A 22,760-nucleotide genomic window follows, 5' to 3' on the forward strand; every position below is an offset into this window, starting at 1 on the left:
ACCCTGGTCGCCGCCGCCAGGCGCGGCAGAAGAAGACGCCCCCGCAGAAGGCGGCGTGGCCGCAGGCGGCACGTTAGCAGCCGGCGGCGTGCGCGCGCGTGCCGAAGGTTGCGGGGTTGGCTCCCTCCTCTGCCGCTGAAGCGGCGACGTGACGGGAGGAGCCTGCCGAGAGCCGCCTCCCTGGGTAAACTTAATCGCGGCCCTAGTTGAACAGGCAAGAAAAGATAAGTACAGAGAGGAATGAAAGAAAAGGAATCAAACAACAAAGGAAAAAGAACTCACCCGGCTTTCTCCGGGACCTTCTTGGGCGCCAGCCGGCGCTGTTTCTTGGCCCTCGCCTCCGAAGCGGCCGTAGACCCGACGCCGGCCCGCTTCCTCCCCTTCGGCGCAGAAGTCGCCGTGTTCGTAGGCGGCGCCGCGCGCAGAGGCACCGCCGGGATGGGCCCCGTGCCGGATTGGGCCGGCTCCTGCTCCTGCTCCTGCTCCTGCTCATGCTCAGGCGAAGGCGGCGGGTTATGCTCCCCCTGGCCGCCCTGATCCTGCACCACCGGCAGATCGTCGTCGCCGGCTTGGTCGCCGGCTAGGTCAGCCGGGTCGATGTGATCCGGCGTCCAGACCTTCGTCGCCAAGTCGCCATCCTCGATGCCTTGGCGGGTGAAAAGCTGAAAACAACAAGATAAATATCAAGTCGGCCACGCAGCCGCAAGCCGGAAGACGGCAAAAACGTTAAACTTACCAGTTCAGGCGGCTGCTCCCGGTTGTAAGGCGGCAGCCCCCAATTCCAGTTGTCCGGCATGTTGGCCTTGGTGATGTTGTTCACCCGGTGAGCCACTCCGGGACTTGGAGAGCTCCACCTTCGATGTCCGTGTCGGGTCGAGCCGGCCGGACATATGGCCGATCTTGTGGACGCGCCACTGAAGCGGTATGACCCGGCGCGAGATGTAGGTGCAGAGCAGGTCCTCGGCACTCAGCCGGCCCTCCGCGACGCACTGGCCCAGGAAGTCCCACAGGAGGTTCACCTCCGCGTCCGGGTCCGAGGACTTGGCATTGAAGCGATTGATCCGGCCGATCGGCGGGGCCGGGTTGTATTCCGGCAGGTTGAGATGGTCGAAGGCCGGGCTCTCATTCCGCACGTAAAAGAAAGACATCTGCCAATTCTTTACAGAATCGACAGTCGGAATCCGCGGGAAGGACGTACCCGTGCGAGGATAGATGGAGGCGGCGCCGCAGGTCCTCAGGCGGCCTTCGGTCGTCTGCGCCTTGATGTAGAAGAGCCGGCTCCAAAACTCCACGTCCGGCCACAAGCCGGCGTAGCCCTCCATGAAGGCCACGTAGCAGCTGAGGAGGATCATGGCGTTGGCCGGCAGGTGGTGCGGCTGCAGGCCGAAGTGGTCGAGAAACCGGCGGAAGAAGTTGGAAGCCGGCAGACCCAATCCGCGGTCGAGATGCGCGCCGAAGACCACGCGTTCGCCGGGCTCCGGCAGAGGCTCCTTCTCCGCGCCCGGCGCCCTGGTGATCACCCCCGCCGGGATGCGGCGGAGGCGCACGAGCCGGGCAATGTCGTCGTCCTGCATATAGGAACCCTTCCAGGAGCCGCTCGGCTGGGCCATCGAGGACGAAGAAGAAGAGGAGGACCAGGAGAGGCGGAAGGGCGAAGAAGAGCCGCTCCTCGCCGGAGGAGATCGCGGTGGAGAAGGGCGCGCCGTCGATGCGCGTGGCCCCGTGGCGCCGGATTGGCGGGTTTGCGGCGGCGGCTCGGCGGAGGATCGTCGGGGCAACCGCTCGCTGAGGTTCGCCAGAAGAACGGAAGAGGAACGGCGGCGGAGCAGCGAAGAGCTCGGGTGAAGAGAAGGAGCGAGGCAGGAGCGCGAGGAGGAAGAAAGGGGCAAGTGCCGCCTCGGTACCGCCCCCGCGGCATTTATAGCCGACCGCGGCGGGCGGTTGGCCTCCAAGTGGCCGACGTGGGCCACGTCTCCGGATTTATTGCGCCGTAACTCCTCCCACGACCGCTACCGTTACCAGAAACGGCCACACCACGTCGCCCACTACCGCACCGGATCCGGAGGGACATTGATGTGACCAGACGAACCGACCGCCAGGCCAGGCGTCAGACCGGTCAAGTCGGGCGCAAGGCCCGAGGCGGCGGAGACTCCGGCGCGCCGCAAGCCGGAGCCGGACGATAAGTTCCACTCGAGCCAAAATTCATCAGCAAGGCGGAGGCGCCATCAGATCTTGCGAGAAAGCAAAAACTGTACAAGCGTAAAAAGCGGCCGGCTAGAAGCAGCCGGCAGGAACGAGCCGAATGAGGGCGCAGCCGGCTGAATGGAAATTCTCAGTCGGCCCCTCCAAGTGCCGTCTAATATATTCGAGAAGCCAGGAAAACCTGCCTAGGTCCCTCTTAACGCAGGACCTTGCCAGCTTCGGGGGCTAATGTCGGGGGGAAGACCCCGGATAGGGCAATGGACGCCGAGCTGCCGGCTGGCCACTGGCTGGCTCGCGGCAAAGGCCGGCTGAGGAGCAGCCGGCTGGCGCCGTGGCCGGCTGGTCCGGAAGCCGGCTGGCTCTAGGTCCTAGTCGGCCTGGCTACGGCCACCAATGCTGTAGCTGGGCCGGCTTCTACAAGCCATATCCGACTGGGGTTTGTACCTCAGACCGACTCGAGGCTGGCAAGTCTTGCACAGGAAGGAACCGGGTTGGTGATCCGGGTTCCCAAAGTCCACGCTGACTTTATCTTCCGTAAAGCGCGGGGCACTGTGGAGCAATAGTGCCACGCGCCGGACAGGCCGTCAGGGCTTACGACGATCCGTACTGGCTACAGTGGCTGATAGAGACAGGGACATCTCCTCTCCATACCGCTGACCGTGGCAGCCGGATGGGACAGGCCACGATGCCTCAACCACTCCTGACGTCACCGCCTCGGGAAGGAGCGGGAGCCGGAGCCGGCCAAGCCGGCCAGTAAACTATAGGGTCTTATATGTAAAGTGCCGGTGCCTATATAAGCCGCACTACCCCCTCTCGTGCAGGGGATCGATCATTTATTGCTTTCACCCACCTACAGAGCTGCCCTGTGAGAGAGACCATCGTCTCCCTTAGCCTCTCAGGAGCAGCCGGACACAGCTCTAGGAGCACCATTGTATTGTGTGATCATCATATACACTCATAGCAGGAGTAGAGGTTTTACCTCCATCGGAGGGCCTCGAACCTGGGTACGTCGCCGTGTCGCTCGTGCCCATACCCGCATCCGGATACCGCCGTGAGATCCCTCAGGAACCACTTCGATTAGCCACCCTATGGCATATGCCGTGACGATACCACGACAATCTGGATGGTACATGAATTGCACCATAAGATATCATGGCCCAGTGCGTAAGTACACAAATCTCATGTAATTTTGAACACCAAAACTACATCCTATGCAATTTTCAAGCAGGTAGCAGAACGACAGGACTAGCAGTACGTAGCACAAGTCAAATAGCATAGCCGAAACACACAGCAGCAGTACAAGTAGCAGCAACAGACCATGCCCGATCTGAATCGGGAGATATTAGGCATCAATGAAGAAATATACATGTCCTAATCAATGAAGAAAACAATTGTAAAAAAGAATGCTCATTGAATAGCACGACCAAACAAGCCCACCTTCAGATCTGAGTGAAATTTCGACCATAGTCAGCCGGGTGCGTCGACCCCGTCCCTGCCGCTGGACGAGGAATCTGATTTCCCTGCAGTACCAAATGCAGCTGGTAGTTGCCCAGGCCCTTCCCCGTTCTCGAGTTTGCCGCAGGAGGACCCGAGGTCTTCCCGGGCGTGGAGCATGACGACGGGACACTAGTCGACGAGCGCGAAAGGAGGTATGTGATGGCAGTGGCGGCTGTGGAGAGGTCTGTGAGGACGAAGGCGGAGACGAGGCAGCGGTCCAGTAGGCGCCGCAGGAGACCGGAATTGGGGAAAGTGGAAGGTCTTGAGGAGGTCCCCGTAGAGGAGGAGGCCCTTGGAGGCGGCCATGTGGAAGATCACCGAGGGGCGGTAGTGGTGGTGAGGGAGGCGAGGAGGACCACCTACTGGATCATGGCGGCCGCCTTGGTGTTGGGGAGCGGGGGGAGAGGCGGCATAGGGCAGGGCACGAGGTACGGCGGCCGGGGCTAGCGCGGGTCACGTACAGGGCTCGCGTCGCGGCCGTCGGCGGCCATCCCTCTGGATGGTCGACGAGATCCATGTGTGCGCGTGTGGGAGAGGAAGGGCGGTTGCTTTTTTTTTGAAATGGAAAAAATTAGTAGAAGGGCGGTTGCTGGAGAGAAACGAAGGGGACGGGGATTGATACTATTTGCAAACGCATGGCCGTGTAAATTGGTTGCTGCCTGTTGCCTCGCACCAAGCGAGCCGTGCGATGGTGATCGGACGCGTGACAGACGTGCGCACTTCGTAACGCTAGAAAGTGCGCAGGCAAGTTTTAGATTTGAGCAGTGGATACTGGATAGCCGTCCCTTTCAGCTGTGGCTAGCAATCTGCCTCCGTTCCTTCGATAGTTCCTACATAAGTGTTGTAGTGCGTACGCAGAGCCATTCGCGTTAGATTTTGATGCAAATATACGTGACAATTTGTACACCGTCTGAAATAACATTTCTACACGATCGTGCGTTTTCAGTCAAGAGACAATGTAAAAGTGTCCTATGGAAAATGTTTCGGTAAAATCCTATTAGTGACAGGCATTTATAGATGGCAGTCACTAAAATATTTTTCTTTGTAGCCAACCTCGCTAGTGACAGCCTCCTTTTTTAGCCTGTCACTGATGTTTTCTACTAGTGACAGGCTTATACGAGCCTGTCACTAGTGTGTGTACCAGTGACAGGCATAATTTTGCCAGTCACTAAACATGTGGAGGCTATAAGCTTTTCTGCAGTAGTGCACCTGGGTGTTTTTCATGCACTCTCGCAGTGAGGTGCTCTCTATTTATCAGCGTTTTGCGGCCATGGTCCGCACTCAGTATTCCTCACCCATTCGCGTGTTCCGTGCTGATTCTGCTGGTGAGTATATCTCTCAGCACCTTCGTGGTGTCCTTGCTGAGGAGGGCACCCTCGCTCAGTTTTCTTGTCCCGGCGCGCATGCTCAAAATGGCGTCGCCGAGCGTAAGCATCGTCATCTTCTTGAGACCACCCGTGCTATGATGATTGCCTCTTCTCTTCCGCCACATTTCTGGGCTGAGGCTGTCGCTACGTCGGCCCACCTCATTAACATTCAGCCTTCCGCTGCCCTACAGGGTGGCGTTCCTCTCGAGCGTCTCTCTGGTGTTTCTCCAGACTACTCGACTCTCCGTTCATTTGGTTGCGTCTGCTATGTCCTTCTGCCTCCTCGCGAACGCACCAAACTGACCGCTCAGTCTGTTGAGTGTGTTTTTCTCGGATACAGTGATGAGCATAAGGACTATCGCTGTTGGGACCCCGTTGGTCGTCGGATGCGCATCTCTCGTGACGTCACATTTGATGAGACGCGTCCCTTCTATCCTCGCCCCACCTCGGGTACTTACCCGGTGGATGATATCTCTTTTCTTCTTTTTCCGGATGCACCCCCTGCTGTCCCTCCTCCCCTCCCTCCCGCTTCGACGACATCCTCTCGTTCGTCTAGTCCACCTAGTACTCCTCGTTCTCCGGCTTCGGCTCCTTCCGATTCTGTCCCTTCTTCCTCTTCTTCTGATGACTTGTCTTCTGCAGATGACCTTCCCCCTTCTCGGCCTGTTCGTCAGCGTCGTGCTCCAATTCGTTACTCTCCTAGTCAGTATGGTCTCTCTGTCGTTTCCGAGCCGACTTCTTATCGGGATGCCGAGCGTCATCCTGAATGGCAGCTTGCCATGGCTGAGGAGATCGCTGCGCTTGAGCGCACTGGCACTTGGGATCTTGTTTCTCCCCCTTCTGGTGTTCGCCCCATCACGTGTAAGTGGGTCTATAAAATTAAGACTCGCTCTGATGGATCTCTTGAGCGCTATAAAGCGCGTCTTGTGGCTCGTGGTTTTCAGCAGGAGCACGGCCGTGACTATGATGAGACTTTTGCCCCTGTGGCTCATATGACTACTGTGCGTACCCTTCTTGCTGTTGCCTCTGTTCGCCGCTGGTCTGTCTCCCAGCTTGATGTTCAGAATGCTTTTCTTAATGGCGAGTTGAGTGAGGAGGTTTACATGCAGCCTCCTCCTGGGTATTCTGTTCCCGATGGGATTGTTTGTCGTCTTCGACGTTCTCTCTATGGTCTCAAACAGGCCCCTCGTGCCTGGTTTGAGCGCTTTGCCTCTGTGGTAACTGCTGCTGGTTTCTCTCCTAGTCTTCATGATCCAGCACTTTTCGTTCACACTTCTCCTCGTGGACGCACCCTTCTCCTTCTCTATGTTGATGATATGATCATTACTGGTGATGATCCTGAGTATATTGCCTTTGTAAAGGCTCGTCTTCGTGATCAGTTTCTCATGACTGATCTTGGTCCTCTTCGCTATTTCCTTGGGATTGAGGTTTCCTCCACTTCTGATGGCTTTTCTATCTCTCAGGAGAAGTACATTCAGGATCTTCTTGCTCGTGCTGCTCTTGGGGATGAGCGCACGGTTGATACTCCTATGGAGCTTAATGTTAAGCTTCGTCCTACTGATGGTGATCCTCTTCCTGATCCCACACGTTATCGTCGTTCACTTTCTGCTTACTGTGTGTTTCTTGGTGGTTCGCTTGTTGCTTGGAAGACGAAGAAACAGGTAGCGGTTTCTCGTTCGAGTGTTGAGGCTGAGCTGCGGGCTATGGCTTTGTTGATTGCTGAGGTGACCTGGTTACGGTGGTTGCTTGCAGATTTTGGGGTCTCTGTTACGACACCCACTCCACTTTTGTCTGACAAAGATGAGTGCTATCAGTATTGCACGTGATCCGGTCAAGCATGAGCTGACCAAGCATATTGGTGTTGATGCTTTTTATACACGTGCTCAGGTGCAGGATGAGGTTGTTGCGGTTCATTATGTGCCTTCAGATTTGCAGTTGGCGGATTTCTTTACAAAGGCACAAACTCGAGCGCAGCATAACTTTTTACTCTCCAAACTCAGTGTTGTGGATCCACCATGAGTTTGCGGGGGGGGGGGGGGGGGGTGTTAGAGTATATATCTGTATATTGTAGTTTCCCCATATGTTAGGGGGCTTCCTGCATATTTGCACCTGTACATGTACTATATATTGTGGCCTTTGGCCCCCTGGTAATACATCAAGCATATTGCCCTAACAGAGTAAACCACGCCCATCTAAACGCACGCGCCTGCTTTTATTTGTTGCAGGCTGAAAACCCGCACACGACTAGTGTGCTCATACTGGTAATGGAGATAAGAGAAGGGCACACGACTACTAAGTGGGCCCCGGATGCACTCAGGTCCAGAAACTTCCCTCAGTATGCGCGAATAGGGGCGTGACTACTATGTCCATACCGGTCACGTGTCCCCTTGCCTGCCCGCTTTTAAAATATTTAGCTGGCGGGGCGCGGGTGAGCTCAAAATACTGGCAACGCTCCGTGCCACCACACATTACAAGTACATCTTATTGGTAGAGCACCTTATTTCGGCTCGCTAATACTAATAGAAAAATTTGCACCCCAGGTTGGATTAACCTCGTCTTTTTCAAGTTTGCAAAAAATAAAATGATAGAAACATCCAAATTCAAAATCCGTCGAGTTGTCCATGTGTAATTTCATCTAGTTGTTAGGAAAATGGCGCCATCTTTCTTTAAAATGGCTTTCGAGGTTGTCGTTTGCCGATTTTTAGAATCGTAAAATATAAAAAAGAAAATAGAATTTTCGGACGTTTTAGATTTCGATGCAATTTTTTCTTAGAAGGGGCAACCTCACTCTAATTTAAACACATGCCCTCCTTCTTTTTCCCTTTTCCTCCTTCCCATTTCCCCCTCTTCCTTTTCCTCCTCCTTCCCCCCCGCCTCTTCCTCCTCCTCCTCCTCCACCCGCATGTTCATCTTCCGTGACAGTGACCACCACCTCTTCGGACACCTCCTCGAGCAGGTTATGTCGACTACCTGCTCTGACGCCCTCCTCTGCCATCGTTGATGCCCTGCAACGGTGACCTGCTACTGGCCTCTCGATCCTCTCGTCAATGCCACAAGGAGCCACCATGGACTCGATTGCTTTCTTTTAGTTTTTAGATTGTTTTGTGTCATGTGGACAGCAGGGTGCTGGTCCCAGATTTTTTTTAAAAAAAATTCAAAGACGCACACTAGAAGCGGGATGGGTAAGCACACGACTTGATATGGGCATGAAGGCCAAGGTGAAGCCCAATTTTAGGACTCCAACTAGCTAGTTATCTTAGTTATTGTATTTTATATGTATGGTCATATGTGGGCCAATTAGGAATTTTATTGAGTTGAGTCAGTTTGGTTTGGGGCCTGTCCAAACCAAGGTAGAGAGGCCCACTAGGGGCTGGCCGGCCACCCCCTCAAATAAGGGTGGGTGCGGCTAGGTTTTAGGGTTACAACTAGTTTGAGTTAAGTCTAGACGCTATCGCGTGTGTGCTTGGTGAAGCATCCCTCCGGAAACAGCGCTGCCGTTTATCTATTATCGTTGCTGCGGAGGTTCTTGTGTTCATCAAGGATTGTCGTGCTTTGATCTTGAGGCGTGGTGATCTCCATCACATTGCTTGCTAGATTTATGCCCTACTTTAGGTTGCATTCCGTGCGTAATTGGAGGTATTTATCTACCCGGGTTCTCGCTGTGAAAGATCGGGCAACATCTAGGAGGATCTGCTGGGATCCCCCTTATCATGTGGTATCAGAGCCCGCATATTCGTGCTAAATGCAAGATACGAATAAGGCAAATGAGAAACCATCTTAAGTAATTAAGACGAAAATGTGAATTGTTTTGACGGCGAGATTACGTTAAACCCTTTTGGATTTTAATACTTCAGGGGGATTGCGGTACCGGGTTAAATATATGTTACAGATGTTTCTAAAATATTCATGAGTAAGGTACGAACAAAACTGCACAAGGGCGATCTACTCTCCGTGCTCTTCTGCACTCTTTCTAGCAGGTACAAATGTAGGTTGTTTCTTATGTCTTTGGTTCTTATTTCCCACGGAACATATGAAAAACTATTATGTGGATTATTCACTGCAGAATATACTCCATTTTGGTAACTAAAATGTACTTCAATTTTTTATGACCGTGACTTAGAAACGTTGGCTTGACATATTTACCAGACAACACAAAATAGTTGCGTAAGTGCATTATATTTCACTCTGCCATTCTGGATGTTGGAGCTTGCAAACAACACATTGCAAAAAAGCTATTCAAAATCATATGGTTTAATGTATTTGCAATGTATCTTTGTCAATGTTGTTTGACAAGTTGACCTACTGTATTTTGCAGCTACCTGCCATATTATTTAGAAGTGGGATGTCTGACTCCTCCTCCAGCAGATGACCCATTGCAGCAGTCGGAGAGATCACAGTTTATCCTAAACTAGGGAGGAACTCCAGCAGGTAGTTGTCTTACTAATTATGGCAACCAACACAAAAAGTACCGGGCAAATAGTTGAGGTTTCTCACAAGTGTCATCTACGGCGGTCTTGGATCTATCAAGTCCGAGTTAATTAAAGAAGCGGTCCTACTGTAGCCGAAAACAAAATCACTAGCACTAGGAGTGACGAACTCTAGGTAGAGATTGTTTGCTCGATTTTTGTATCTTAGTACCCTGCTAGGTTTTAGGTTACAATGTTAGATGATTGTGTTATCATATCTTACATGCAGTCACACAACTTCTTCTTTCATGCACCGGATGTGTTATGCACACCCATATTGCGGATGGTAAGTCAAAATGGTTTTAAAATGTTTTTTTCAGAACAAAATATAAGACAATATTTTTGAGATTTATTCAACTATCTTCGAAACAGAACATATGCTCCAGACACCGTAAAAGCAATTCCACTCATTATTAAGAATATTTATCATCTGGAAATATGAAATATGCTATCACTATAGTATTGCTATTATGGTGATTCAAGTCATCCACTATAAAATATTTTAGTAGCAAAATGTCCCTTTCCACATTTGAGCCAAATGAAAATAAATAAATAGCTGCTGCACGTTTATATTAAGTTGAGGATATAGACAGTTAATTAGCATGGTGCCCAAATAAGACAGCTAGGTCCTATGATATTCTAAAAATCAGTTATTTAAGCAGTCATTGTTGTTGTGGCTTCAAGTTAAACTGGACATCATATATATGTATATATTTCCCTTCCGTGAGGTGATATTTTAATTTTCAAAGGAAACCATCTAGAAACACAAGGAGATACAATGAATGTTACATGCGTTGGCGCTGGTCCAATGGCCTTCAACGCTTGGATTTGCTACATCTCTCCCCTGAGACGCATCATGTCAAAATTCACTTGAAAGTATACATGCATAAACGAGCATAAATCACTATATATATATATATTTGTTCATCTTGCCTTGTCTCCTCATATTGCCTTGATGGGATTTATGTTCGATTTTAATGCATGAAAATGCAGAAACCAACAAGGAGAAAGCTAAGGGCATGTACAATGGAAGATGCTTGGACGGGTGTTCAGAAAAAATAAACCGTTTTTTGTTCATATGCACCTATATATGAGCCAAAACACCACCTCCCATAAACTAGCATAAATTGGTAAATATGTTCATTTCATCTTGCCGGTATCGAATGATTTTGGCCAATGTCGTCGACCGATGTTAGGGAGTATGTTCATAGGGACATGAGCCGTGGCAAAACAAATTACGGAGGTACAGATCAGGGCAAAATGTTAATGTCAACTGAGAACTGATTTGAAAAGTATTTCTCAATCCCTTTGAACAAACTGAAGATGTTGCAACCGCATTTGTATTTTTGGATAATAATACTCGTGAGACCCAGGGGGATAGGGCTGGTGGTGCGGTGAGTGAGAAACTCATGGCGGCGTTTTGGTCGTGGGCGACCGACGGATCGGAGCAGGGAGGAAGGAACAATCCTGTGGCTGTGGGCGAGTTCAGCTTCCCAAATCTTTTCCTTTTCTGAACCCAACAACAACGGTCGCAGGAACAGAACCGTCCCAGACCTCAGAAAGAAACCCGAAGGATTCTTGAGAAGCCAAGCCAGAGGCGCGCGAACGGCTGCGTCTGCCACGGCACGGAAACATGCGGAAAACTTGGCCTGCTCCTGACTCCTGAGCCGTCACATTGCCTGCCATTCACTGCGTCGGCGTCCCCGCCCATTCCCTCCGTTCCCGTGTAACATCTCGTCCCGCGATTCAGGTAAGGTAAGCCGCCGTAGACGTACAGTGAAATGGGAAATATACTACTGGTCACATCCAAGCTGAAGTCTCTCTCGTTCGTACATGATAAGCGCAACGAGACACGGGGGCGGCGGCCATGGCCACGCAGCCGCACAGTTCCGCGCCTCCGGTGGTGTCCGAGCTCAGAGAACCAGTGTGCGTGCGTGCGTGCGTGTGTGTTTGGGCTACCGCCTAGCTAGTACTACCACTACAGTACTCGATTGGGATTCAGTAACTCAGGTCGTATCAATCTTGATCCCAGTCAGTCTACCCCGAATCCCTGATCCCGACCTGTCCACAGTAAGCAAAGCAGAGTACCCGTTGCGCATCATCTGCTGCCGACCATAATTACACTCCATGGATACACCCATGGAACCTGCGACGATCGCTACATTATTCGAACTCTACTCATGTAGCGGGTTGTATCCCGTCCCTTGATAAGCCTGCTTCCAAGTCTTGCTCTAAGTTAGAATTTAAAATTTTGACCAATTTTATTACAAAAATTCTAAACATGTAGGGTATCAACCCGGTATGATATGGAACTGCATTTTAACACGATTTTACTGATACTAAATTTCTGCTGTATTTTAACACGATTTTACTGATACTAAATTTCTGCTGTAGTTATTGTAAGTTTTTCCAATAAAATTGGTCAAACTTTTAATATTCGAGATACCACAAAAGTTACAAGTACGCTTATTTGAGAACGGAGTGAGTATAATAGAAGAAGCAAAGTATATTTCAGAATAATAGTATTAATAATACATCTTTGTCACTCAACAATAAATTTTCCTTCGAAGGGCCTTAGGCCGATCTTTACTAAGATAGGAGAAAAAGTACAACAGGCTCCTCCGAGCTGGAGCGACAAATAGATGGAAGATGAGAACAGGATAGGCCCAGTCTTCGCCAAACGCTCTAACGAGAATACAATGCGAACTGCACTCAACAGAAAGGCTAAGGTTGCAGATCTACTCTTCCGGGACAGCGATCAGGCCAGCATGCCGCCACATCGCAATATCATCCCTAATGCCCTGAAAAACCTCTTGCACAGAGTGCTTCGCTCCTTCAAAAATCCTCGAGTTTCTCTCTTTCCATATTCTCCAGTGAGCAAGGACTACGACCGTGTCAAAATCGCGCCTCCGCACCTTGGGCACTTGTTTCCTAGCCAGCAACCACCAGTCTTCTGTGTTTGCGAAGTTTTGGCCGGGTAGGGGGATCCTGGTGGATGCCCATGACCTGATCTTGCGCCAAACCTTGGTGGTGAACCTGCATTGGATGAACAGGTGGGCACATGTCTCGTCCTCCGACTGGCACAGCTGGCAGGTGGTGGAGTTTGGCCATCCACGGCGTTGGAGAATATCTGCCGTCAGACACCTCCCGTGTGCGACGAGCCACATGAAGAATTTGCACCGGGCTGGGGCCTTCGACTTCCAAATCGGTCTTGCGCAGGGAAAACACTTGTTGGCTGCAAAGAAAAGGGAGTATGCACTGCTGGTGGAGAATGTGCCATAGCTAGAGTGGCACCAGACGAGGGTGTCATCGGTGCCAGTATAGAGTCGAACCTGGAGCAGCTCATCCCAGAGATGAAGATACTGGGCCATCGCAGCTCTAGACACCCCTCCTCTGGTATCTCAACGAAATGCTACAACTAGGGAAAATACCGAAAATCGGGAGAAAAGAGAAGAAATCACAATTTTTTAATAGAAAAATGAAGAAATTATTTCATGAGTATTACTAGAGTTTTTCTTCTCTATACTATTTTCTTTTTATAACTATTATGGATTTCAAAAGTTTATGTTTGCATTTTTTTCTTACAATTTCATGACTTTTTACTTTTGTTTATTCCTTTTTTCAGATTTATCTATCTTCCCAAATTTGCTTCAAAGGTTTTGTTTGTTGTGATGCCACTTAATCTACTCCCACTAATGAAAACCTTTTATTATTTTTCAAAATATATGTATTTAGAGTCGTTTTACCGTGTAGATTCACTTATTTTAATTAGTATTTATTCTGCTTTAAAATATCTTACATTACTGAACAAAGAGGTATTAAACTACTTCAGATCGAAAGAGCAACCAAAATATTTAATCGGGGAGCTTATAGCCGTGGGACCAAATAAAAAATTCTTTCCATCTATATTTTAAAATCATTTACTGCTATATGCAAATTCAGTATATTAACTTCAAAATACAATCTCATATACAATATCACTCGTATGTATATAGAAAAGTTCCATGATGCGCACATTAGTCCCCGAGGAACCGTTGGATTTTTGTTTTGTTTTGTTTGCAGAGTTGACCTACGATACTACGTATTGCCTTGCTGAACTGTCAATTCCCACAAGCAGTTTCAGAAACCCAGTAGATACAGTGAGTACTCCTGTCTTTGTACGTACGAGGCACAAACCCAGATGATTGCACTGCTCTCTCTCGCTCGTTTAGACAGAGCTCAGTCGGGATAGAAGCTAGGATCTGCATGTCGATCTGTCCTAGCTACTGTAAAGCTCTGTGCACTACTAATGTGTACTGGTTGAAGAGAGAAACGATCTTCGACAGGAACAATTCAGCAAAAGAGTCTCCTTTTTTTTACATTCATAACATCATTATGATGAGTTCTTTTTTTTGCGAAGAAGGACTGATATTACTGAAACATGGTTCTTAGAGAAAGGTCCAGAACAAAAGAAAAATTACAAACAGGTCCAGCTGAACCCCGATGAAGAAGCCGAACAGCAGACCGCTCCGCCGGCGTGCCGCCGCTGCTCCACCACACACGTATTGGATCAGGAGGAGTCCCTCTGCGGACGGGAAGTCGACGGTCCTCTGCTTCAAGAAGCCTCCACCCTGCTCCGCCCTCGCCATTGCCATATCTCACCATATCAGAGCCATCAAGATCTTCAACGCCCGAAGCCGCCACCTCGCGATCTTAGGTGAGGGAAGGCCAGACTCGACCACTCCGAGGAGCAGCGAGCCCGAAGACAACAGAACCGCGGCGGAGCTCCACTGGAGCCGCACCATCAGATGAGGATCCCGCCGTCGCCAAAAGCCAGTTGATGACTTTATTAATTTAAAGTTATGTTTAAACATCATTACGATGATAGGTTGGTATTTTCATTCGTTTATCAATTCACCTAATTTCTCTATATCGCCATAAAATGATTAATTAAGCGCTTGCTCGAGTTCCAAAAAGCCATATTATTTGCATAATTAGAAACTCTGTTTTGAGGCTAGGCTGTATACTCTGAACTTCGGAACTGGGAGTGGATTTTTACCCCGAGCTACATGTAGCTTTCTTTTTTTTTTTTTGCAAAATTCGAATTGGGGTTTTAAACTTTAAAAAAATCGAAAAAATCTAGATATTGACAATGATGTGTTCTACCAATCCGTAAAATTTGAAGACGAGATACCTTATATTCTAGGCTCCAAAAAATGGCAAAATTTGACAGATTTTTTAGATTTTGAAATCTTACAGTGTTCACTATTATAGATGTCAGAACTTGTCATTTTTGCATAACGCCAAATATAACTATATAAGGTATTACAAGCTGCAAGTTTCCACATTTGTAGATCATGGTATTGTCTACATGCATATTTAATTTTAGATATTTTTGAAACTATAAAATGTCGAGCTAAATGTAGGGTGTAGCTCGAGCTAGACCTGTGGTTTCCGGGACTTTTTTTGATTATTCTGTCTACTCAGCTTTATAATCTTTGTTCTCTGACATCATCAGTTGCCTGAGCACCCTGTTAATTAAGGGCTAGGGTTTATCCTTTGAAGAGGATCAAATTATCCAGTTGATGCTAGTTGATAAGATATCATACATGTAGTGGTCTTACGTACTCTTTGCTCCTACATTGAGGCAAAGTAAAGATGTCCATTATGCAACTTTCCACCAAGATCACACGTACACACCGATGACACATGCATCTCCTTCCTCTCTCGTCCCATCACGCCGTACTAGGCAGTAGCACAGTACGCCTACAGACGTGAGACTTCACCTCGCCCATGCCCGTCGTCTCCCTCGGCCGCTCCGTGTATATAAACGAGGGAGCACATCGCTGCGTTCCATTCCCGACCAGCACTCTCTCCTTTCCCATTCCATCCCGAAACCAAAATCTGCCGGAGGAAATGGGGCGTCGCCTCTGCAGACGCAGTAGAGCCACGGCGCTCCTGCTCTTCCTCATCCTCTCCGTCGTCTTGGCCGCGCGCGGCGTCGACGGCTCAAGAAGTTACAGGCGGCCGGGGGTGGGCTCCGGCGGCGTCGGCGGGAGGCTGTTCGGCGGGTACGAGCTGCCGCGCGCGAAGCTCATCCCGCCGTCCGGCCCATCGGAGCGGCACAACTCCGTCGGCCCGGAGCTGGAGTTCGAGCATCAGCAGCGCAAGCCATGACGTACTAGTCTTCTGCATCTCCATGTAGCTCAGTTTGTCCTGAAAGTTAATACCGGCCTGCCTATGTATATCTGTGTACGCACGTACGCAGGCGATGGTCATTAGAGATTGTCGCAAAACATGTAGCGGCATGCATATGGTTTTTTGCTTCACATTTTCTTCTTTTCGTATAGAAGCATGAACTTCACGATCTACTAATTACTACTGTTACTGTTAGATTTAGACACTCCGCAGACTGCAGCAGTCCAGCTCGGTTTGCTGCTTTCGGTCGAATGATACTCACTAAGAATTAACTTATGGAATGAAATTTCTCCGGTTGTATTAACCGTCCGGCCTTGTCTTTATTTTATTCTCGCTCAAAGAAAGAGCAAAAGGGCAAGCAGTGAACGGAGAGTTTTTATTTTTTTCCCTTCTTAAATTGCAAGCGTTGAACTGTGCGAGGGCGTCAGCTTCTAATTAGGGGCGTGTGCAGCAAAAGTTTGGCAGAGTGAATCTTCAGACAATTGTCATTTACCCCATTATTGCTGCCTATGTAGCTACTGTCGCCTGCAGCAAGTAACCCAAGTACCCAGCAAGTGTAGTCACATTTCCTCTGAAAAGGAAGCTCTAGCTCATGTACATCAAGTACTGTACCTCTACCTGTTTCTTTGGCATGTAAAAGAACAATTCAATTTTAAGTACGTACGCGCTGAAGGCATGCATGCAAGGTGGCGTCGATAATTGGTGAGGAAAAGGTGGCGATCGATGGTACAGTGAAACAAATCTACTGCTGATGCTGGACTGCTTGTGCTACATATATATGGAGGCAGGTAGCGACCACTGTAGCACACATCAGGCAGGTTATGGGCGCTGGCCTTTTGCTTGCTTGACCATAGAACCGAAGATCGTACGTACTAGTCTAGTACCTACACAAACAATATGGGCGCTGGCCTTTTGTGAGATGTACATGTACAGCGCCTGATGCATACAGTCGATGATAGTGTGAGGGCATCTCTTGCTGCATACGCCCCTCGTGCATTGCTCGAACGATTAAAATGCACGGTGAAATACTTTCACTCTTTTACTGTTATGCAAGGTCATTTTGGTACTAGAAGGCTTCACCACATGAACCATACCCGGGTTAGTAGCGGCAATCGCTAACAACAACCTAGGGATACGGTTGTAGGCTTCCTTCCAATCACCGTACAACATCTTGAATACGAATTGTTTGGCCTTCTATTCCTTCCCATACTTGACGTTTTAGTCAAAGCGGGATTTCACCGTATTTTACACGGACCTAATACTCATGGTTGGAAGTGATGATATCTCAGCCGAGAGCTTGTATGCAATGAACTTGAATGTGAGTTGACGATGGTCCGGCTGCGAATCCGCGCCATCAAGGTTCTTCCCCCGGCACATGTGCGTCGATACACAACTTGTTATGTGCCAAGAGGGCCCTCCCTTCAAAGGTCTTGCATGGACAACCCATGGGCACCGTTTATCTTCACATTTGACAGTGAACCGCTTCTTCAAGTTCGAGTTAACAACGGTGTAAGGGCGATGATGCTTAATCGAGAACTCCTTGATCCATACCTTCAATTCCAAGAATGTATCGAACGTCAGCCCTTTAACTATCACATTCGTCCTGGCATCCACATCCCGCTTGGAAATTGGCCTAGCTCCAAGAAGCAAACTCTTGCCACCATCAAGCACGACCCCATCCGCAAGACTAACATCTCGGAACAATGGTATCCGAATATCCCGTTCAGTTACCTTCTTGAAGATGTCGGCTCTTTCAGCTTCCTTAGCCGTCAATCCATCCTCATCAACTTCTTCATCGGGACCATCATCACCCGAGTCTGAGGCATAACATCGGGAATAAGGAATTGAGTGGTCCATGTCCTCTTGCGTCAAATATGCATCCAAATCACCAACATTATTGTAATTCATCTCGAAACCATTCTCATCATCGTCATGCTCGTCATACTCCTTCTCCAACCGTGCATCTTGGTGACATAGGCATCCCAAATGGGCCTGCCGAAGATGGTACCCGGGGTTTACTGGAAGCCCAATACCCGAAGAATAAGAAGATTCGGGAGCCCAAGATTTACTAAGGAAAGATAGAGTTGTAATAGGAAGTGTTGTTTGTGATCTGGCGGGATGAGTTAGAAACCGTCCCGGACTATGTAAACTTGTATAGCACGGATCCCTCGGCTCCACCTCATATATAAGGGGGAGTCGAGGGACAAAGAATCGATCGAATCATTGTCTACAAACCCTAGTTTTCATAGTCGTCGAGTACTTTTCGGCTGAAACCTTCGAGATCTACTTGCCCTCTACTTCTAACTAAACCCTAGCCTACAATCCATAGGCATTGACAAGTCAATACCTTGTCAATTGGCGCCGTCTGTGGGAATTAGAGGCGTAAGGAGCTGATCTCGATGGCACGCTCAAGATCTTCGACATCGTCAACCGCAAGCAACACAATGGATCGAGGTAAACAGATCGCTACTGGTCTTGTCGATTTTGTTCCTCACCCACCCTCCCGTTTGGATGCATATGCGTATCTGGCGGAGCCCATGGAGATGACGTTCGGAAGGTTCCACTTTCGCGTCGAGAAGGAAGGATCGTATCGTGTCGAAATTCCGATTTCGTCGGGATCATCAGTGGCCGATTCCGATTTTTCAAGCTATGCATCGTCAAACGAGTCAGGAGAAGAAGAAACCTCGGCGACACGCTACGTCAGTATCAGAGCAAGAGAGAAACTCGCCAAGATCTTCAACGACATATCGTTTGAGTCATCTGCGGACTCGTATATAAGCGATGGCTCAAGCGATGTCGACAGTCATGACTTCATCGACAAATCTCTCACAGTGGGCAAGGTCTTCATCAATCTCAACGATGATGTCACCAAACCCAACATAGATCTGAGTACAAGGTATCATCAGATTTACGCCATTGAAGGTCAAGAGGAGACATCTGAGGCTTTCGACAGTTTGGGAAATCCATACGTCGATCCCTCCAATCTGCGACAAGGCTTGGGCAACAAATACGTCGGGCCAGAGCCGCGAGATAGAGTTCAACTTTCACAAGCAGCGTGGGACAGAGCTGCGAGAGCTATGAACGGCACAGAACCAATGGCTACCACAGCCACACGGAAGAATTGCAAGCATATCAATATAGGCTCGCACGAGCTGCCAGGGAATTGGAAAAACAGACGGTGAGTTGAACGGGAGAAAGGAGGCAGCTTCGCATCCAAAGTAGGAGAAGGGCAGATCTAAGTCGACAATCTAGAACTACGGGTGATAGCCATCGGGAGGCGCGGAACAGAGCAAGGTCAAGGCGCAACACATACCCGAAGCGGAAAGAGAGCACTTGGTTCAAAACCTCGACATGTCCTTTATGTCGATAGATACAAGAGGAAACATCATCCCTAAGACACCAGAGGCTGGGTATATGGCGACACATGCTTTTATCCTTGCATCTAAACCACCTCCGGGTGACCCAAGGGAAACAACCGTACAATATGGCGGTAGCAGGAGTTGGAGCTATGGGGACAGCGTTTATATCAACGCCTCCCGAAGGAGTGGCAAGGCAAAATAGTCCGCGACCCGCAGCAACAGCGGCGCAAGACTTTGAAGGGCCAAGTGGAGCAAGAGACACAAGAAGCACAAGCAAGAGTCGACGAGCGCGGCAAAGCGAAGGGATCATCGGCAATCCCCAGAACTTAACGACGAAGATATGTGCGGCTTACCATGCTTCACGAGGAGAGTCCGAAAAACACGAGTCCCCTCAGGATTCAAGTTACCCGATAATTTCAAGAAATTCGACGGCCTTCAAGATCCAGAGGATTGGCTAGTCGACTATCTGGAGACGGTGAAGCTGACAGGAGGAACTAGGGCAACAGCCATGCAAAGCATCCAGGTGCACACGAGTGGTGCCGCACGATCATGGATAAAGAAACTCGCTCCGGGATCCATCGACAGTGGGAAAGTTTCGAGGACGTGTTCGTCAAGAACTTCAGATCCACGTGCAAAAAACCCGCATCGTTAGAGGAGTTGAGAGCGTGTCGACAAAAGCCAGATGAGCCAATGAGAAAGTACATCCAGAGGTGGAATATCATCAAAAACTCGGCAGAAAACATATCTGACGAGAGAGCAATAGATGCGTTTGTCGCAGGAGTCAGGCGTGGAGACTTTGTCGAGGATTTGGGAAGGACCAATCCAAGGACAGTATCCGCGTTGATGGAGATAGCAAATAAATGGGCAGATGGAGAAGACGCTGTCCACAACAAACGACACAGGTCGCCAGAGGAGGACCGTGGTCGAAACTATCAACCGAGGCGAAGATTTCCTCGGACGTACCAGAACTACGACGCCCCAGGACAAATTTCGGCAGGTTTTCGGACAAATACAGGAGGCAACAGAGATGATTACCAGAGAAGCAGTGAACAGCGAGGTGATAATAGGGATGATTCACGCAACAGGCAAAATAGTGGGTCGAGGTTTCCAAGACCTTTCGTGTCCCCCGAGGAAATGCTGAACGGACCGTGCCAGATGCACTTCTTCCTCGACGCAACGGGAAAAGACAGTCGGGGCACTGCAGAAGAGCTGTCGAAATTTTCAGGCAATGTTCGGATACGCGAGAAAATGCTCACGCTCGAGCAGCACGAGAGAAACCCTCGGGAGCCTAGGAGCGAGGTTCATCTCCCGCCACCTCCCGCGATTACAGAGGACAATCGACACCGGCTAAGAATAGCGGCAGCACTGCACCACCACCCTATGTTGATCCTAACTCCAACGGAGCAGTGTTGATGATTCGAGAAGGGAAGGCCGTCTAATAGAGCTCAAAAAGTAATCTCACGACAGGTGTTTATGGCAGAGAAAATGCCTCCACCAACAGCTTGAGTACCTTAATTGGTCGGGACAAGATATCGGCTTCACAATAGCAGATCATCCGCAGCAAGTTCCTCGACCAGGGCAGTCAGCACTTATTACGCGGCGATTATCGCAGGATTTGATGTCTCTCGAGTGTTCATAGACGGCGGCAGCAGCTTGAACCTCATGTATGCAGATACATTGAGGAAGATGAACATATCCTTAGCAAACTTGAAACCAACAGACACAAGGTTCCACGGCATTACACCAGAGAAACCAAGTTATCCATTGGGAAAAATCAATCTCGATGTTCAATTTGGGACCCGAGAAAATTATAGAATCGAGAAGCTCGAATTTGAAGTCGTGGATTTTCCATCACAATACCACGCTCTGTTGGGACGACCAGCATATGCTAGATTTATGGCAGTACCACACTATACATACCTGTTGTGGAGGTTGCCCGGACCAAGAGGACCAATCACAGTCAAGGGAAGCTTTGCCTTAGCCGATAAGTGCGACAAGGATTTTCACGAGGTTGGCGAAACTTTCGGGATGCAAGCCGAGTACTTGGCGTCAAAAAGCATGACTGATTACGACGTCTTGCCAGACGCTGGAAGGCCAAATAAAGAATCAACTTTCAACACAGAGAAAAATTCTAAGGAGGTGCAGATTCACCCGACAGATCCAAAAAGACGACATCTATCGCAAACGATATGGATATCGCATAGGAAAGCGCGCTCGTCAAGTTCCTCCGTGAGAACTGGAAAATCTTTGCATGGTGTCCAGCTGACATGCCGGGAGTACCAGGGGAACTTGCCGAGCACCACCTAAATTTGGATCCAACAATGAAACCAATCAGACAACCTTTGCGGCGTTTTTGAACCAAACCGCAAAGCCATGCTTTCGAGAAATAAATCGACTCGAAGAAGCTGGTTTTATCAGAGAAATATCTACAGCAGCCACATGGGTAGCGAACCCCGTGATGGTGCCGAAGAAAAACACGACGAGTCCTTCGCATGTGCGTCGACTTTACGTGTCTCAATAAACATTGTCCTAAGGATCACTTTCCCCTCCCAAGGATCGATCAAATTATCGACTCCACGGCAGGTTGCGAACGTCTTTCCTTCTTGGATGCATACTCTGGTTATAACCAGATCAGATTAAAAGAAGATGATGAAGCCAAGACAGCGTTTATTACACCTTACGGCGTGTTTTGCTACAAAACAATGCCCTTTGGTCTAACAAATGCGGGAGCAACATATCGAGAGGATGATGCGAAGTGTTTAGCAACACGGATCGGGAAAAACGTGCAAGTATACATCGATGATGTCGTCATAACATCAAAAAAGGGGACAACGTTGATCGAGGATCTCAAAGAAACTTTTGACAACCTCGACAAATTCTGCCTCAAACTGAACCCGACGAAGTGTTCTTTTGGCGTCCCGAGGAGAACTTACGGGGTTTCTAGTTTCGGCAAGAGGGATTGAAGCAAATCCGACAAAATACAAGCCATAGTAACAATGAGAAAGCCAACAAAGTTGAAAGAAATACAGCAGCTAAGCTGGCGAGTCGCAGCTTTGAGCAGGTTCGTCGCCGAGTTAGGAGAAAAAGCGTTACCATTTTATGCGCTGATAAAACAAGGAGATAAATTCCGGTGGAACGAAGAGGCCGACAGAGCTTTCGAGGATCTGAAGCGAAAAATCTCGACACCACCAATCCTGGTGGCTCCAAAGGAAAAGGAACCTCTCTGCTGTATATTGCAGCCACGCCCCAAGTGGTTAGCACGGTATTAGTTGTCGAAAGAGAGGAAGAAGGGAAAATCCATGGAGTGCAGCGGCCGGTATACTTCGTGAGCGAAGTCTTGTCACCTTCAAAACAAAGGTACCCTCAGTACCAAAAGCTAGCATATGGAGTGTTCACAACAGCACGAAAATTGCGCCACTATTTTTCGGCACACCCGATCATAGTGGTCAATGAAGCTCCCTTATCAAATATCTTGAATAACCCGAAGCTACGGGTCGTGTCTCCCTTTGGGGAATAGAACTTTCCCCTCGGGACATCACGTATGAAAAAAGAAAAGCAATAAAGTCGCAAATACTGCCAGACTTCATCGCAGAATGGATGGAGTTGCAAAATACAGGACCTCCAGATTTATCGAGAACTTGGACCATGAACTTTGATGGGTCCAAGAGACTAGAAGGAGCTGGCGCAGGAGT

The 22,760-nt window shown here is 49.1% G+C and overlaps 2 protein-coding genes across 2 annotated transcripts; both read right to left on the bottom strand.

Annotated features, from left to right (window-relative positions):
* Nucleotides 1–277: 277 nt before the first annotated feature.
* Nucleotides 278–817, bottom strand: LOC139835363 (uncharacterized). Its single transcript, XM_071825213.1, has 2 exons — nt 737–817; nt 278–662 (listed from the first exon to the last, which is right to left on the bottom strand). Exons 1-2 carry the CDS (start codon nt 794–796, stop codon nt 279–281), a joined length of 444 nt encoding a protein of 147 aa, XP_071681314.1. The 5' UTR covers nt 797–817; the 3' UTR covers nt 278.
* An 11,453-nt stretch (nt 818–12,270) lies between these two features.
* LOC139835902 (uncharacterized) lies at nt 12,271–12,903 on the bottom strand. Its single transcript, XM_071825799.1, has one exon. It carries the CDS (start codon nt 12,901–12,903, stop codon nt 12,271–12,273), a length of 633 nt encoding a protein of 210 aa, XP_071681900.1.
* Between the last annotated feature and the right edge of the window lie 9,857 nt (nt 12,904–22,760).

Source organism: Lolium perenne, chromosome 2 (assembly GCF_019359855.2).
Source record: "Lolium perenne isolate Kyuss_39 chromosome 2, Kyuss_2.0, whole genome shotgun sequence".
Taxonomy (NCBI): domain Eukaryota; kingdom Viridiplantae; phylum Streptophyta; class Magnoliopsida; order Poales; family Poaceae; genus Lolium; species Lolium perenne.